Source organism: Silurus aristotelis, assembly GCF_946808225.1.
Source record: "Silurus aristotelis genome assembly, chromosome: 8".
Classification (NCBI taxonomy): Eukaryota; Metazoa; Chordata; class Actinopteri; order Siluriformes; family Siluridae; genus Silurus; species Silurus aristotelis.
Genome location: NC_139581.1, coordinates 5056135 through 5074873, shown reverse-complemented (window position 1 = coordinate 5074873; position 18739 = coordinate 5056135). Strand labels below are relative to the sequence as shown.

The 18739-nt window shown below is 39.8% G+C and overlaps 1 protein-coding gene across 6 annotated transcripts in view; it reads right to left on the bottom strand.

The window, feature by feature from the left end:
• The window catches only part of stard13b (StAR related lipid transfer domain containing 13b), a 126572-nt gene that overhangs the window by 36293 nt on the left and 71540 nt on the right, over nt 1–18739 (bottom strand). The window contains exon 1 of one of the 6 annotated variants that reach the window (XM_083547799.1): nt 13696–14079. The exons of the other annotated variants lie outside the window; for them this stretch is intronic. Coding sequence (XP_083403925.1) covers nt 13696–13858 — 163 coding nt within the window. The 5' untranslated portion in view covers nt 13859–14079. Of the gene's footprint in view, nt 1–13695; nt 14080–18739 lie in introns of those variants that run through there. 6 annotated transcript variants of the gene reach the window in all.

Here is an 18739-nt window from a genome sequence, read left to right as displayed (position 1 = left end):
GACACCTGATTTTTCAGCCGTATGTGGTTCTTCCCCAAACACACATTGGAGGCATAACTGTAATCAGTGTCTACTATATTGTAAAATTACATTTTCCCTTCACTTAACCTAGAATTCCCAATCCTGTTCCATGACAATATCCCTGTGCACAAACTGATCTCCATAAAGATAAAATGTACATGGGTTTTAATGGAAAATCCCCGGCTATAGAACTCTGACCCATGTGGCTGAATGACTCTCACACAAATCTCCACAAACACACTCCAAAATCTAGCAGCACATCCTCCCAGTATAGTGAAGGTTATTATAAGAGCAAATGGGGACTAAATGTGGAATGGGATGTTTAAAAACCAGATACGAATCTATGGTCAAGTCTCTACAAACTTGTGCCTATATAGTGTAGCATTTACTTCAGATAAAGCTGTTTTTGAAGCTGTAGTGTGTATGGGGGAAGTGGTAGCTCAGTGGCTTTCTGAACGAAAGGTTGTAAGTTCAAATCCCCAACACCACTAAGAAGCCACTTCTCAGTAAATGAACCAGTTTGAGTTGATTTGTAAGTGTGAATAAATGTGAATCCAAATGCAGTGGAGGTGAATATACGCATTGTGTGTACTGTATATTCCACTTGTGCTCTGTGTGTGTGTTTGTGTGTGTGTGTGTGTGTGTGTGTGTGTGTGTGTGTGTCTGTAAAAAGACTTAGACACCCTGTAATAATGCGTGCATGTCATGCAAGTTCACCCGACGGCAACAATTTGACAGAACAGTCCTTCACATGGCTGCCGCGTGCTGTGTAACTACAGCTTATGTATCCTGTAATTCCCTCTGCTTTATAATAAAGAAAACAGACACACACACACACACACACACACACACACACACACACACACACACACACACACTTACACACAAACAGCTCAGAAAATACAGGACTGTAATCACATTTTCCATGTAGAACTTGGTCCATGCTGCTGAATGCAAACCATACCGAAGTGTGTGTGTGTGTGTGTGTGTGTGTGTGTGTGTGTGTGTGTGTGTGTGTGTGTGTGTGTGTGTGTGTGTGTGTGTGTGTTATTATAGATCTTTTGAACAGCGCACACGTCACACAGTGGACTATTATTCAGAACGTGTCTACATTCAGACAGTTGTTGTTCTGCTGGGGAAGCCATGTTAGAAGCTGAACAGCTGAACTTCTGCGGTTAGTACAAGAAAACAAGGCCCGTCTTTCTCTCCGTTCAGAATCCGGCGACAACGTATTCACCAGCAGGGGGCTCCTGTCAGCCAGGATTGTAGCAAGCGAGAAACCAAATTTCGCAAACAAAGCAAGAAGCAGAAGTGTGGAAGCTTACAGATAAGAATGTTTGTTCTAGGAGCAATCCAAGTAACCTCCTCAAATAATGGACAACAGTATAAGACAAAGAAAGGATAAGCTAGATAAAAGAAAAGAAAGAATATATAGAAAAAAGGTTACCACAGCGATGATTGGTTAAGAGTTTACCAAAAAAAAATTGACAATCGTTCTCATTTCTATTCAAATCACAGATTTGAAATTGAGCCCTTACCCAAAATGCATGACCGTTTCCATAGTAACAGAGTCTATACGATGGACGCTCGGCAATAAAATGTAGTTTGCTCTGAATATGTTGAGAAATTTACATACAGTTATGGCATTTGGCAGATACCCTTATCCAGAGTGACTTACAATTCTCATTAATACAACTTGAGCAACTGAGGGTTGAGGGCCTTGCTCAAGGGCCCAGCAGTGACAGTGTACATACAAACTTACATACAAATAAAAGAAGGAGAGCGGAAACTATCCTGCCTCTTTAGATGAGAGAATCGTTGCGAAATTAATCCATAATCCGACCCCTTATTTACCTTTATCCTGTAATGAAATCATTCCCTCCTTCTAGCATAACCACACCTCCATGTCAGACTTTCCTGAAAGCTTCTAAGAAGAGTTTTAATACAGAATCAGAAAGGGTGATCCCTTTCAGACCACCAGCTGAAGGACTATCATTTGGCAGAATGGTGTTCATCTTTGTACAATTCCAGAGATGTGTAAGATTCGGCTACCCAAGCACGAGACATCAATCTGTTAAGTCTTCACTAGAGGAGTCGTCTAGTTATCCGGTAGCGTTTCCGCATCTTGCCTCGACTTGAGTTCGGCATTCGACCACTAATCTAATTGAAATCCTTACAGGAGTGTGGAAAAACATTCGAGGCGATACCACATATACAGTCATCCTGCTACAAAAATCATTTAAAAAAATGTGAAAAAGTTACAATATAAATGTATATAGTGTTTGGCCAGCTGGATCGTTCAAAACTCCAGATCCAGCCTTCCAGAACTAATAAAATGTTGATTTTAATTAGATAAATGGTCGAGTTTATTTCTATAGCGCTTTTCTCTTCAGACATTGTCTCAAAGCAGCTTTACAGAAATCAACAGTGAAGGTGAACGGTGTGTATTTATCCCTGATGAGTAGCCATGGTGACTGTGACAAGGAAAAACTCCCTTAGATGTTATGAGGAAGAAACCTTGAGAGGAACCAGACTCAAAATAGAACCCATCCTCATTTGGGTGACATCAAGAGTGTGATCATAAATCTTTCAACAATACAGAACACTGGAGAATGAGAACTAACATGAGCACTGGAGTGTAAGATTATAAGTAATGTCCTTTCTACAGTCTTTTGTGGTTATAAAACTGGGAGCTACTGAGCAACTCATAAAATAGCTCAACATTTGCGATCATCATAAATCCATATATATAGAATATATAGAATAGTTACTAACATGACGCACTGTATCTTTTTTGTCGTATTAAAGTTCAAAGAAAGAAAAAGAGAGACTGGTTTACAAAGACATTAATGTAACAATAAATGAATAAAAAGTCTTCTCGTTTGCTCTCATTTAATACATACAGGTTGAAATTTTTGATTGTCAAATTGCTGAAGGATGAAGAATCTCATACAAATCTCCACAAGGACACTCTTTAAATCTCCTAGTGGAACTTCTTCCCAGAAAAGTGGAGGTTCTCATCACAGCCAATGGGGACAACATGAGAAATGGGATGGTCATATGTTGGTAAAATGAATGCATATAGATCAAATAAATGACTAAATGTTCTATACATTAACTTGTTGGATGAACTAGGTATTAGCCGCACTGCAATGGAGCTCCGTTTTATCATTGTGTTAAAAGAGGAACGTATTTTCCTCACAAACGTTACACGAATGGCCACCACTTCATGATTTTGGGTTTGGTCTATATATATTTATATATATAATTGAGACTTTTTTATTCATTAGAGTTCGGCGCTAGTTTGTGGATCGACGCAGGCTCTTGCTAATCGCTGACTTGGTTTGTTACTCTAAAACCTTTTCACACAGTCCTGACACTGTTAATGATTAGCCGTGTGAGTCACAAAACAGGTGTGTACTTCCAGGTAGATCTGCCTGGAAGTACATTATCATTATATATATCATTAAATGTATATATCCTGAATTACAAGTCAAGTCAAGTTGATTTCTATAGAGCTTTTCACAACAGACATTGTCTCAAAGCAGCTTTACAGAATTTCAGGTGGAAGATCAGGTGAAGAGAAGGAGAAGATCAGGTGAAGAGAAGGAGAAGATCAGGCGAAGTGAAGGAGATGGAGAAGATCAGGTGAAGAGAAGGAGAAGATCAGGTGAAAAGAAGGAGAAGATCAGGCAAAGTGAAGGAGATGGAGAAGATCAGATGAAGTGAAGGAGATGGAGAAGATCAGGTGAAGCGAAGGAGAAGATCAGGTGAAGTGAAGGAGATGGAGAAGATCAGGTGAAGTGAATGAGATGGAGAAGATCAGGTGGAGAGAAGGTGAAGATCAGGTGGAGAGAAGGAGAAGATCAGGTGAAGTGAAGGAGATGGAGAAGAACAGGTGGAGAGAAGGTGAAGATCAGGTGGAGAGAAGGAGAAGATCAGGTGAAGTGAAGGAGATGGAGAAGATCAGGTGAAGTGAAGGAGATGGAGAAGATCAGGTGTAGAGAAGGAGAAGACCAGGTGGAAAGAAAGAGAAAATCAGGTGGAGAGGAGGAGAAGATCAGGTGAAGTGAAGGAGATGGAGAAGATCAGGTGAAGTGAAGGAGATGAAGAAGACCAGGTGGAGAGAAGGAGATGGAGAAGATCAGGTGGAGAGGAGGAGAAGATCAGGTAAAGTGAAGGAGATGGAGAAGATCAGGTGAAGTGAAGGAGATGAAGAAGACCAGGTGGAGAGAAGGAGAAGGAGAAGATCAGGTAAAGAAAAGGAGAAGATCAAGTATACTGAGTATACTGTACATATTAATAATGTAATTTAATTTAATGTTAATTGCACACTCATCAGCGTCTAAGGTGAAAGCGCGAGTGACAGTTTGGACAGTTAAACAACATTGGACTTAATAAGATATCGTGGTTTAAACGAAAACGTGACCACAAAACACCATTCCAGTTCACATCTGGTGAAGTTTATGTGATACACTTTGTGTGAGGCTCCAAGGAGAATTTCTTTTGTGCATTACTTCCAAATAGTCTTTTGTTATAGACTCGTTTTTTTTCTAAGAATGTACATATTGAGTTGTAAAAAAGTGCCAAATATGTGTGTGTGTGTGTGTGTGTGTGTGTGTGTGTGTGTGTGTGTGTGGGTTTAAAATATGCGTTTAAAGTTGGTTTAAAAGGGTGTGAATAACTATAGAGGCTGCAAACTAAGCAAAACTGACATCTAGTAAAATACTTTTGGAAGTCGTTTCTGAATCGCTGTTTCATCTCTGTAACGAATGTCTCTCTGAATCTCAGAGTCCATTCTCCAGTTCCACTATAAAAACCTTTCTGGGACAATTTCTTCGGTTTGAATATGACCATGTGTGAAAACCTGATGAAATTCCAGAAATGGATTCCCTGGCCTGCTTTGTGTTTCTATGAATAATAATTGACTCAGAATTCAGGCTCTGGTGGGACTCGTGCACTCAAGAACTTCAGAAGGCTGGCACTCAGATAGGCAAACCTCTAACCACGCTAAAGATGGATGCCCACTGAGTGGGCAAGAGAGGAGGAATTTAAGTACTTCAAACACTTCAGCGTACCTCAGAGGTTAGAAACAAAACAACAGGATCTCTCACTCTTCATGCACTGCACTCCCTCTGATCCTCCACCACTGCTCGACTGGTCCCACCATCTTTAAGACCTTCCACAAAGAGATGCTTCAAGACACTTCTCTGTTCTGGCATTACGGTGGTGGAACAAACTTCCGGTTGATGTTCAATCATATGTCATTAGGAGTCTTTAGTCTTTTTTACTTTAGTGTTTAATCTATTTGGTGACGATATTTTTTCTTCTCTTCAACTCAGGGTTCTGCTCATGTTCACGTGTTCATGTTCACGTGAACGGGACGTGTTAATCAGTCAACAACAATGGCTAGCGGAGGAGCGGATGAATTTGAAAAGCCTCCCGCCTCGTTTAATTCGCATGTACGGGAGCTTTTTCCTAGCGTAACTTTCCTTGTAGTAAATGGAAATTTGTCCCTTGTATTTGTCTCCTCCCCTTTTTTTTTTTTTTTGCTGATCCAAAAAATGGTCCGATCCGTGACTCAAAAACCGTAACGCGATCCGGAGTTTTGTGATCCGTTGCACTACTAAAAACTACATATTATAATATAGAAAAAAATATATAAATACATAACATTTATATAGAACTAGAAAACATTACTCTGATTAAATAATGCACTTTTTTAAAATCACTTGTTTTAAAGGTGTTTTATGTTTTCTTCAATTAACCGTATAGTACAATGGAAACTTCCCAAACAATGAAACAATCCCATTTAAAGCACATTTGTGTTCAATGCCTAATACAGATATTCAACCTATAAGCAATACAGCCATGTGCTTGTAAAATTAGTGACCTCCAATGACAGACATGAGGCGTATTTTTTAAGTTTTTTCAGTTTGCTTGCTGCTCAGTTCACCCTTGTTTAAGACCATGCAGCTATCTGATCACGGTAGCTCAGTGGTAAAGATGATAGACTTCTGATCACAAGGTCATGAGTTTAAATCCCAGCTCTACCAAGCTGCAGGGCCCTTTAGCCAGGCCCTTAACCTTCAACTGCTCAGCTGTATAAATGGTTAAAGTCACTCTGGATAAGATTGTCTGCCAAATGCTATAAATGTAAGGTCTCACATAGGGAGGTTTTTGCTAATTATAAAAAAATATTTTTATTAAATTGGAAATGAAGATCTGTGTCAATGGCATTTCTTTCAGATTTTTTCATCTCCTCTTATCTGTGGCATAGATAACTTTGGCCCATGGACCCTGGTTCAGGCATCTCGGGGTCAGAAAATCTGCCAAATACCATACAAGCAAAATTAAATACAGATATGGTGCAAGGAACAAAGTCCAGAAGCATCAGCCAATGTACAAACATGTGGACTGAACTTAGACACAATGTTGCACAATGTTCTAGTGATGGGATCATTAAACTGCTTCCAAATCCATCAACAAATTCATGCTGATGACCTCTGGCTTGTTTATTTTTTGGGGGGGTTTTTTCTTTAAAACTAGATCATTAGACTTGGGCTAGTTTATTTGACTAAAACAACTGTGAAAGCGAACAAAATTAAATCTACTTAATTAGAATCTACCATGACCTTTTACCGCTGTAGGTTTTATGTGAATATGTTTGAAATTATATATGAATCAGTGAAATCATCCTTAATTAAGACGCACAAATTTAAAACACAAACTGTAATTCGAAACAAGTTGAAGCTTGCGTTTTCCGGAAAAGAATCTGCTATGGAGTATCGTGATCATCTAGAGGATAAATGCACTTTTCGAAGTGTTTCATTCCTATTGGCCTATAGACGTTCCAGAACTGTCATGTGACTGGAGCGCAAGATTATAAAACTTGAGCAACTGAGCATCTATGGGGTTGAGGGCCTTGCTCAGGGGCCCAGGAGTGGCGGCTTAATTTGGCAGAGATTTAAACTCATGACCAAAGTCATGCAGAACTTTGGATCTAAAGTACAAGGACTTAACCACTATACATTCTAAAATTGCTTGTGTGGGGGGGTGGTAGCTTAGTAGTTAAAGCCTTGGACCTTAGATCTAAAGGTCATGAGTTCAAATCCCAGCCACACAAAGTTGCCATGGTTGGGTCCTTTAACAAGGTCCATCACACTCAAGTGCTCAGTTATAAAATATAAATAATACAATTGCAAGTCACCAAATTGCATTTATCTCATTCATACAACTGAGCAGTTATGGGGCCTTGCTCAGGGGCCCAGGAGTGGCAGCTTGATTTGACTGAGATTTGAACTCATGACCTGCAGATCCAAAATTCAATCCAAATTTCAACCAAGCTGCGACTCCTGGGCCACTGCTAAAATATATGTAAGATTTGAATAAGGCCATAAAGATAATAATATAAGAAATGATATAATATAATGTTTTGCAGCTGCACTACTATCCGAGATGCTACGGCACTGACGTTAAAACACAGGCTACTTGTACGAATGAGACCTACGCTTTGTCAAGTATATAAGTCCTATAGCCGTAAAATTCGGCATCACGCCGTTGCGGTTCCTCAGACTCGTCCCCGTCAGCCTTAAACACTTTAAATCGACGCCCATTTTGGCTCCGAAATGAATTTCCATGGAAAAGCAGGCTGAATATAGCAGTGTGTGTGAGCGCAAGTGAATGCAAGCGAGTGAATGGAGAACGCGATCAGGAATTCAGGAGAGGACTCGGTGCAAATCTTCAGCAGGAAATTTCCTCGACGTGAAGTCATGAATAGCTCATTGATTGTGCACTGAGCGGCCAGTGTGTGAGCCGTGTGCGTACTATACTATAGCGCTTGTTTGACTGGCTTGTGTATTTTATTGTGCTTTACATGCTTTAGGGTGCATTCAACACAAATCCCTCTCTCTTTTTTCCCCCATAGCACCCCAGCGCTCTCGTTCTCTTTCTCTTTCTGTGAAGGAGTGAGTGTGGGTGTGTGGTTGTGTGTATATGAGTGATTAGCAGTAACAGATGTGTAGATCCTCGATGATCCTGTCTGGCAACCAGATGGCTTGCATACTAAAATCGGAGGAAAGAGATGCCAGAGTGTGGAAGTAATGCAGCACTTGCTGTTTTCTGAGTAATGCAAGGAAAGGAATTTCTTAAAATCGCACCACTAACCCCTACATGGATTAAACATTTTCAGGCCCTGGCTGCTTACGTAGCAGAAATGGATCGTTATTAGTGCAAAAAAAAACAAAAAGGAAGGTTAGGACGAAAAATTTGCAGACCAAAACGCAGCTAGCATGCGCCCTTGGATTCTTTGTGTAATGTATACACTTGAGGTTGTTCTCTACAGGAAAACCTTCTCGCCTCTAGAATGGAAGCCATGCCAAGCTGAGTGTAGCCCAGATTCTCAGATTCAGGCACGGCTGAGCGACTCTGAGTGGAGACGTGCTCTCTCTCTCTCTCTCTCTCTTTCTCTGCTCTCTCTGTCAACACGCCCCACCGGATGGAATGCAGGAACGTGTGATCAGGGTCACAGCACCGACCTTTTCACTTTCTCCTACACTGAACCCTCACACTCTGAGTCATGTGCCAATAAAGATGATTTACAGATGACGCTCGGACGTCACACATACTTGTGTGACTGGACCAAGACGTCCCCATATTGAGGTGTAATCTAGCTTTGTTGCTATTCAATGCTAAAGATGAGGATTGGTTCCCTTTTGAGTCTGGTTCCACTCAAAGTGTCTTCCTCACGCCTTCTGAGGGAGTGTTTCTTGCTGACTCACTCATTAGGGAGTCAATTAAAAGGAACAAACTTATAGGCATTAAACTTGTAGATTTTTTCATACAACATTTCTGTAAAGCTGCTTTGGGACAATCTGAACTGTTGAAAGCGCAATACAAATAAACTAATTCAATTTATGGATTTGATGAAACTTTCTATTAATGCAGCCCTGACCAGAAAAATCAACTTCAAGTTGGTAATGTTGAGCAATGCCCTTAACCTTAAACTGCTGGAGGATCTGCTGACATGCCATAAATGTAAATGCACGTGGTTTGTATTAGGGAAGTGGTAGATCAGTGGTTAAGATGTGGTTGAAGATCATGAAGGTTTACCTGCTGTTCACCACCAGGCTGCCAACATTGGGCCCTTAAGCAAAGCCCTTAACTGCTCTATAAATTAGATATGTGAAAGTCTCTCTGAGTAAAGGATCTACCAAAATGACATTATGTAAATGTATGTGATTTAGATTAAGGTTTGCATTAAGGTTTGCTTACTGTTTACCACCATGCTGCTAGTGTTGGGCCCTTGAGCAAGGCCCTAAACCCTTAACTGCTATATTAATATCACGTTAAGTCCCTCTGAATAAAGAATCTTCTGAAATGCCATAAATGTGAATGCATGTAGTTTAGATCAGAGACTTGGTAGCTCAGTAGTTCAGAATGAGAAGGTCATGAAGGTTTGCCTAATGTTTACCACAAAGTTACCACTGCTGGGCCCTTGAACAAGGTCCTGAACCCTCAACTGCTATATAAATAAGATATGTGCAAGTCGCTCTGAGTAAAGAATCTACCAAAATGACACAAATGTCAATGTATGTGGTTTAGATTAGGGAAGTGGTAGCTCAGTGGTTAGGACGTGGTTGGATCAGAAGGGCATGAAGGTTTACCTGATGTTTACCACCAAGCTGCCACTGTTGGGGACTTGAGCAAGGCCCTTAACACTCAACTGCTCAATATAAAAGTCTGCCAAATAAAGTTTGTGTTCATGAAGTTTAAGTAATTTCAATCACAGGTTTATATCAATGCGCCTGTTTGAAGATGGCATCGTTTCTCTGGTAAATAAATACGCAGTTTATCTTCGGTAGACTTTGACATGAGCAGATTAAAAACCTGTCAAAATCATTCACTTCAATTCAACTTCATTCAATTCAGTTTTATCTGTACAGCACTTTTAACAATTGTCACAAAGAATCTTCACAGAGATAAAGAGGTTATAAAGTGGGAATGTATAAGTTTAGTGCTCATCGTTTTGTTCTTTATACGTTTATCTTTAATGAGTGAGCCAGTGGCGACTGTGGCAAGAAAAAACTCCCTGAGATGGTATAAGGAAAAAACCTTGAGAGGAACCAAACTTAAAAGGGAACCCCCTATTAACTTATAAACCGGAAGAAAGACAAAAAAGGAAAGTTTGGTGAAATTGTCACTGTTGACAGCTGCTCTGTAAGTAAGTGTTAATACATACTCGTGTATCAGACGTTCCACTACATCAATAGCTATATAGAGATATACACATAAAATTGTGTTGCTGCATAACTAAAATAAACTGCAATTGTGAGTGAACGTAGAAATAAGAATCAACTTCAGTTCAATAATCAATACACCGCATCAGGCCACATTATACCAACATGCCATTGATTATTTTCCTATAACAGCATTAATTATGTATTAATAAATAGTACATCCAGTGGCAGGCGTTCAGGGCCAGCAAAGCCTGGTGGCCTAACCACTATCAAAAGCACTGACCTACATTTACAACCTAAATTCTAATATTTCTTCCATGAAATTGTTAATTTATTCCCAACAGTTTATTCTCTTAATTTCATAGTGTTTCCTTTTGCTGCACTGCTTCTAGTATGTGTATGTTAGATTTTTTGTCCAATCATATTTCAGCCTCTATGTGCTGCCATGTCAATCTAATCTGCCCAGGGCCTTTAAAGTCTGAACTGCTGGCCTTTTTACCTCAGTCTCTATTAGCAACAGGTCTGTTTCTTTAACCAATCAGATTTTATATTTGCCTCACAGGGCAGCTAGCTGGTCCAGAATAGCGTCATCATTTTTCCGACCTCTGATTGGTTGTTCAGAGGGAAACTGTTACAGCCAAATTCGACTGGCAAAACACGTGTGTAGCGCTGCACACATTTATACATCAGAATTATACTTTTTTATGCCTACGGAGGAAGAGAGATTTATTACAGACATACTTAAAAATACATTTTAAAGAAAAGCTAGACATCGTGAGGAGGTCGGCCAACCCTGAAGCTAGCTAGCTTGTCTCAGCCAGGGAAAGGGTTTGTTCACCACATTCAGTCCAGTGAATACGAGCAGTACCACTGGATTACATCCTCTGAGGAGCGGTGCAAATTATGAGTCTGCATCTCTGGTGAGTAAGTTGTATTTTATTTACATTTTTATGTTTTTGTCAAGTTATTAGACACATATTGATTCTGAACTGATCCAGATGATGTTGGTGGCACAGTTGCGGTTGTAGTGTAGAGTTTTGAAAACAATGTGTTGAATCATATCATATGAAAAGACAATTAGGTGTTTTTTTTTTTAGAAAAAAATAAGTTTTTAATTTAGCTGTATTTTATCAATTATGGAGTGAATGTGAAAGCTGACTGCACCCCAGGCCTCCTCATTATACATCAGTACCTGACTTTACTAACACCCTTGTGGCTGAATGAATCTCACACAAATCTCAACAAGCACATTCCAAAATCTAGTGGAACATCTTCTAAAAAAAGATGTTCATGGAGCTTATTATAACAGCAAATCTGGACTACATGTGGAATAAGAAGTTCAAAAAACACATACCAAACTAATTAACAGGTGTCCACAAACATTTGTTGAGATTCTGTAGGATGTCATCTAAAGGTTGAAAGTTGTTTAAAACAATTTCCTTATAATATAGTTGTTAGTAGTCGGTATAGTTTTTAAAATATATTCTAATTAATATTTTTTACGACTCTATTACAGGTAAACTGATCAATGAAAAAGACTATAAATTTTATTAGTACATCTAAATAAATTCAATAAATAAACATACAGTCAATAAAACCACCAAACTGGAATTAAAGCAGGATAAAAAAAGAGCTTAAACAGAGATAGGAAATGCATCCTGTGTCATTTCATGAATTCAGAAAACTACATTATAGAAAAATAATCATCTGGGTCACATGTGCACAGAGCTACAGCACATTAACAAATATATATATACAGTACAGACCAAAAGTTTGGACACACCTTCTCATTCAAAGAGTTTTCTTTATTTTCATGACTATGAAAATTGTAGATTCACACTGAAGGCATCAAAACTATGAATTAACACATGTGGAATTATATATGGAATTATATACATAACAGAAAAGTGTGAAACAACTGAAAAATGTCATATTCTAGGTTCTTCAAAGTAGCCACCTTTTGCTTTGATTACTGCTTTGCACACTCTTGGCATTCTCTTGATGAGCTTCAAGAGGTAGTCACCTGAAATGGTCTTCCAACAGTCTTGAAGGAGTTTCCCGAGAGATGCTTGGCACTTGTTGGCCCTTTTACCTTCACTCTGCGGTCCAGCTCACCCCTAAACCATCTCGATTGGGTTCAGGTCCGGTGACTGTGGAGGCCAGGTCATCTGGCGCAGCACCCCATCACTCTCCTTCTTGGTCAAATAGCCCTTGATGCCTTCAGTGTGACTCCACAATTTTCATAGTCATGAAAATAAAGAAAACTCTTTGAATGAGGTGTGTCCAAACTTTTGGTCTGTACTGTATGTGTTAGTATATAATGTTAGAAACATAATTTGGTAATATATATAACACTAATAACTCAGCTTTGTGAATTCTTATATAATATGAATTCTATCCAAAGATTGAACAGAAAAATAAGTTTAAGTGCTAACAAGCACTTTCCTCAATTGGATGAGAAGAATGTCATTAAAAAAATGGAACAACGAAAATGTAAAACATCAGAATTTCCACAGAAGTCTAAGGGTTTGTTTTGCGGAAAGATACGCATAAAAAACCCCGACTGTCCTATCTCTTGTCCGATCTCTTGCAGGTCCGATCAAAATTCCTTGAGTTAAACTCAGACCAGACATCTTTCTCATGTGAACCCCTTAACTACAAGACCACACATGTCCTCCTGTGTCCTATCAGAGATCATCAAGATTCCCAGAATGTGTGTGTGTGTGTGTGTGTGTGTGTGTGTGTGTGTGTGTGTGTGTGTGTGTGTGTGTATGAGACCCACATGCCTGGGCCTGGGCCTTGAGATTCCAAACGACATGTCCAATTGAAAGAAACAGTATAACTGATAAAGCACGCATGTCGGACTACGCAACATGTTCCCAAGGTCATTTTGTACCTCACGATTTCAAATTAAATCAAAGAAGTCTCCATCATAAAAAATGTCAACATCATAACAGTGTGTTTCAGGAGAAATCAGGGTGTGAGAAGATCCCAACCACCTACTCCACTCACCTCCCCCCAGGTGAGCATCCATGCCTATTAGGACAAAGCCGCCAGGCTGACCTGAAAGGTCAAGCAGTGTTTGCTTAGATTCTTCATTATTATCCTGCCTAAGGTGTTGCAATTCTAAGAAACTCCCAAGCCTGATTACTTCATGACCAGTTCAATCGGCCCAGCTCAACAGTTAGACATGACACCAAAATGTCAGGAATGTGTACTTTAAAATCTTCAAACTCCAAAGTCAAATCTCCAGCCACTTTCAATTTACATAGTGCAAAGTAAATATGCTCTAGAGCGACACACACACACACACACACACACACACACACACACACACACACACACACACACACACACACACACACACACACACACACACACACACACACACACATAGACTTTGACCCATACACTGGCTCCACCTGGACCTAATTACCTGCACCTATCCTCTTGAGCAGCTGTTGGCGGGCGATGATTCGACCCAGTCTGTACCCGGAACGTCGCCGGCGGTGGTCCATCCTCAGGTAGATGTCCCGAGTCTCCGGGGTCATACTGCCCAAACACTCGCTGCTCTCAGCCTCAGGCAGCTCCCTGAACATGGTTACGACAAGCTGTGCCCTCGACTGGCTTGTAAAGCAAACAAAAACACACGTTGCACAAGTGTGTCCGCCGAACGACTTACACGTGTGAGGTATGAGACCGAAAATCTCTGCAGGATCCAGGAGGAGCACCAGGAAAGCCTCCTCTTTTTAGCCACGTGACTAGTCGAGCCAATGAGGAGGTGGGATACAGGGGCCGTCCCTTCGGGCTGAGCTGAATCCGAGGTCTGTGTGAGCACAGCAAGTTGAGGGAGGGAAATATAAATACCAGAGGAATGCTTGTGAGCTGACAGTGTGGAGAAAGGGTGGGGGGGGTAAAAAAGGGTGGATGGGGCATGGGAGGGTAAAGAAAAACAGTGCGAACTGAGACACCACCCTGGTCTAAAAGAACAAACCTGCCGCTGTCAAGCCCCACACAGGTGCCAAGTTTACTCAGGAGGAGTGTGTTAGCTAACAACGGTGAGTGAGAGAAGGCAAATGCAGAGCGCTGTGGTGATTTTAAGGATGAGTAACAAGTAAACCAAATCAACCTACACCCCCACACACACCCACCCACACACACACACACACACACACACACACACACACACACACACACCCGCACCTCGCCTCTGAGACAGCAGAACAGGTTTTCACCTTTGTGAAATATCTAATTGGGCTTTCACGCTTTAGAGTAGGCCAGACAGGAAAACCCCAGAGTGATGACTCCCAAACAATGACATTTATTAAGGCAGTAAGAGCACACCTGTGTGTATCAGCAGACACATCTGATCAGAAAAGAAAAGGAAATACAATCAGAAGAAATGAAAACTCTATGAATGGCACTTATTCAGTCTGGATTACAATGACCACAATCTAGAAGAAAAGATTCAGAGGAAAGTCCAAAAGTCTCTAAAAAGATGACACATAAGTGCTTAAATAGCCATATTCAATTAATTTCAAACAAAAAATCTATTTATACCATACAAATGTTATAACTCTAAACACATTTTATATTCTTAAACTCCAAGAAATGCCTAAAAACCCTTTCATAAAAAAAAAAAAAAAAAAAAAGCTAAAATATAACCCCTAACCCTAACCCTAACCCTAAAATATACTAAAAACTAATATTACAATCCAAAAGAATTTACAATTTAGTGAAATTACATGTGATATACATGTGAAAATTTGGTGTCGGTCTCAACTGAAACGCTCATATCATCAATGTTTTATTTACCAGCAGCTATACTTCAAAACTGTTGTGCACTTTATGTAGCTTTGCTTTGTGTTGTAGCTCTATGTTGTTTTTTAGTGTAGCACCAGGGTTCCGGAGGAACGTTGTCTCGTTTTTACTGTGTACCGTGTACAACTGTGTATAGGAGAAATGACAATAAAAGCCTCTTGACTCTTGACTTGACTTGAAATATACCACAATACACAGAGCTAGCATTCACTTAGCTTGCGTTCGTGTAAGCTAACAGAAGATAAAGACAATTGAAAACTGAATTCTGTCCCAAATTCTCATGAGTCGGATTCCAGTATTCATGAATCTGACTCCATTTACAAATTATATTTGTGAGTTCAGGATTTTTTTACCACAAGTTTACAATAGAAAGCAATCGCGTATTCTTGGAAAAAGCTTAATTAGCAGTAATCTGTAATATATATATACTGTATATATATTTGCGATGTCAAGTCAAGTTTATTTCTATATCGCTTTTCACAACAGACATTGCCTCAAAGCAGCTTTACAGAATTGTGAAGCTGTAAATGCACATTAAATTGTAAATTGATGTGCATCTCTATAACTGAGGCCGATGCGATTCGCATCTCGATGCATAGCCGAAAATACGATACATTAAAGATACACATGAAGCAGCTACTGATGCGAAACGATTCACCCCTATTACAATGCAATTCAATGCAATATGATCCAGTGGCAAAAAATACGATCCTTTTTTATTTAAATACAGTTCAGATTGGTCACTTTTATTTCTTTGGTTCAGACAGACAGCAAATCATCACTTTACTTAAGTGCCTTCTGATTTCTAACGCAGGGCCCTTTCACAAACGCGTTTGTAGTGGAAAAAAAACTATGAACTAAAACCAGACGTTCTTTTCCTGTTCTGTCTCCAGAAAGACGCAGCTCTACCTCTGCCATGTTAATCTGTATTCTATGTGACTCTCAGGACGCGCCTCGGTCTCGGTAGTGTTGTGATGCGTCATATTCACGTAGCAGCGGCGGTGCGGGGAAACAGTTTAGCGAGGAGAAATCAAACTACAGATCAAATATTGGTCACAAATTATTGGACACTTTCGAAATAATAATAGTATAGCGCAACTACTAATAATTATATATAAATAAATCAATGTTACTGATGCTAATATGTTCAAAACGATGCACTGATACAAATGGCAACTTTTTAAATCGATGCAACACATCGAGAAAGAAGGGAAAGAACCAGACTATGCAGCTATATGAATAAAGTGCAACCTGGCATAGCACCAAGTTAAACACATTCCCCTCTCTCATTCCCTGACTGGCACATACCACTCACGGTAGAACGAGACAAAGAGCACGATTCAGCGTGATGTGTTAAGCGGCCTTCCATACCTGACCCAGTCCATATTCCTTCCCACTTGCACGTGCAGCCTGGCACCGAGCTGTGGGCGAGGCCATGTTTTTCCTCTCAGACAGTTCTGAAGTGTTTGTGTACACACACTCTCTAAAAGCATCGCACATGATTTAATTCGTTGGCTTTAAGCTCGAGCAGACAAACAAAGTACATTCTGTCTGCTCGTGGTGTTCACTGGAGCAGGTAGACATGGCCGACTGATTTGGAGTGAGAGATCGTCTGACTTTAGGCTTGAAAAAAGCTTTACATTTTACAAACCATGTAGAAAACTCATAATCCTGATTACTATCATACAGAATAATGTTTATACTAAAGTAAATAACTTTTATATTATTATAATATATCATTAAAGGCTTGGCAATTCTCCTGAGCACAAGAGAGGAAAAAGCATAATTTCTCAATGAGAATAAAATCGGAAATTTCCAGAAGCAGTATTAAATAAACTTTCTTTTCAGCTTCTCCCGTTAGGGGTCGCCACAGCGGATCATCCGCACGTTTGATTTGGCACATGTTTTACGCTGGATGCCCTTCCTAACGCAACCCTCCCCAATTTATCCGGGCTTGGGACCGGCACTAAGAGTGGCTGGGGATGGTTCCCTGACCGGGAATCGAACCCGGGTCGCAGCAGTGGGAGCGCTGCATCTTAACCACTAGACCACCAGGGGACCTAGAAGCAGTATTAAATAAATAATGAATAATAAATCTATAATGATATTTAATGCATTTGTAAAATGAACATATTACTGATGTTCCCTGAAACTGCTCTCTATCTTCTACATAGTGTACTGGATATTTTGTAGTGTTGTCGTCACGTCGTTCCTCATTTGTTCGCTCATTTATACCAACAATGCACACTAATTTTCGAGTGTACACTCGATGCACACTCAACAAAAGAATATTTCTCCATACTGCAATGTGACACAGCACCGAAAACATTTATATTTATAGCATTTAAGAGACGTCCTTATCAAGAGCGACTTACAAATGAGCAGTTGAGGTTTAAGAGCGTTTCTCAAGGACCCAGTAGTAGTAGCTTGGTGATACTGGGACTTGAACTAATGACTTTCTGGTTCAAAGTCCAACGCTTTACCCAATGAGCCTCCAGCTTCCCTACCACATATGAGAAATCATCTCCTCTAGAAAAGGAGTTTTAAAAAAAAATTATAAATGAGAAAATTAGCGAGAGCGAGTAAATTCTTTAGTAGGAAACACTGTTAAAATGTGTCTCTATATGTCTTAATCTAGTTATTTATTCTTGTGAAACTTTATTTTATACTTTAAATCTAATAAAATAAATAAACCAAAAATAGTGTGTTTTCTTTTTTTTTTATATAATTTTTAATGACCAATAAACTAGACCACTTTTTTGGTCTTGGACCACTGTTTTATGATCCGCCACACACGTTAATAGACAGATAGTTGTAAATACCGTTAATACCGTAGTCACGTGATATTTACATGTGATATTTTACGCAAGAGTCCAAATTCGTCAAAGTCGTTTTCTCCTATACAATGAACTCTACTGCCATGCACTATATATAGGATAGTGAATGATTGAGATTTCAAACACAGGATCAATATTCTTGATATAATGTTTAGCATAAAACCCATATTTACATTAGCTAAACTGAACATAGCAATGTGCTAAAGATAAGTAGGTTCACCCTTCTGGTTAGATTAGGTAATGCAGCTCTGCAGCAGATGGTATCTGGAGGAATCTAGCTAAAGAACTAGCTGATGTTATGCTATTCTACACTATTATTTTTGTATGTGGCGTCATTCTATAGCTCGTATTGTGTAAAATGTCGAAAACCTTTTGCCACCTGGTCTGTAAATATCAATGCCAACTCTGTCTTTGACTCGAACATGTTTCCTTTTCTTATTGAATAGCTCAAGCCATAGCACTAGCCCCATAATCCTCTCAGTCAATGTCATCCTGGCAGCTTTAGACAAATGAACCCACTGATTGATTAAAAAGAGTGCTGGCTGAGTGAAAAAAAAAAATGGATCAGAAAGCTCTCCAAGAGCGCGTAATCGAGAGGGCTTTGCCAGCGTCCCAGAACACGGCCATGAATTTAACCAGTCTGAGTGCAGGCTCAGGGCCTGTGCCAAGTCTCTCCTCATTTATTTACAGCAGCCAATGACAAATAGCTGACAGCTCCACGAATTAATGTATGCAAACACTGAGGAGAGAGCAGGCCACCTACTGCCTGCCAAAGAATGCACATTCCACATGCTCTCCAAGTCTCTCTGAACACCAGGGATT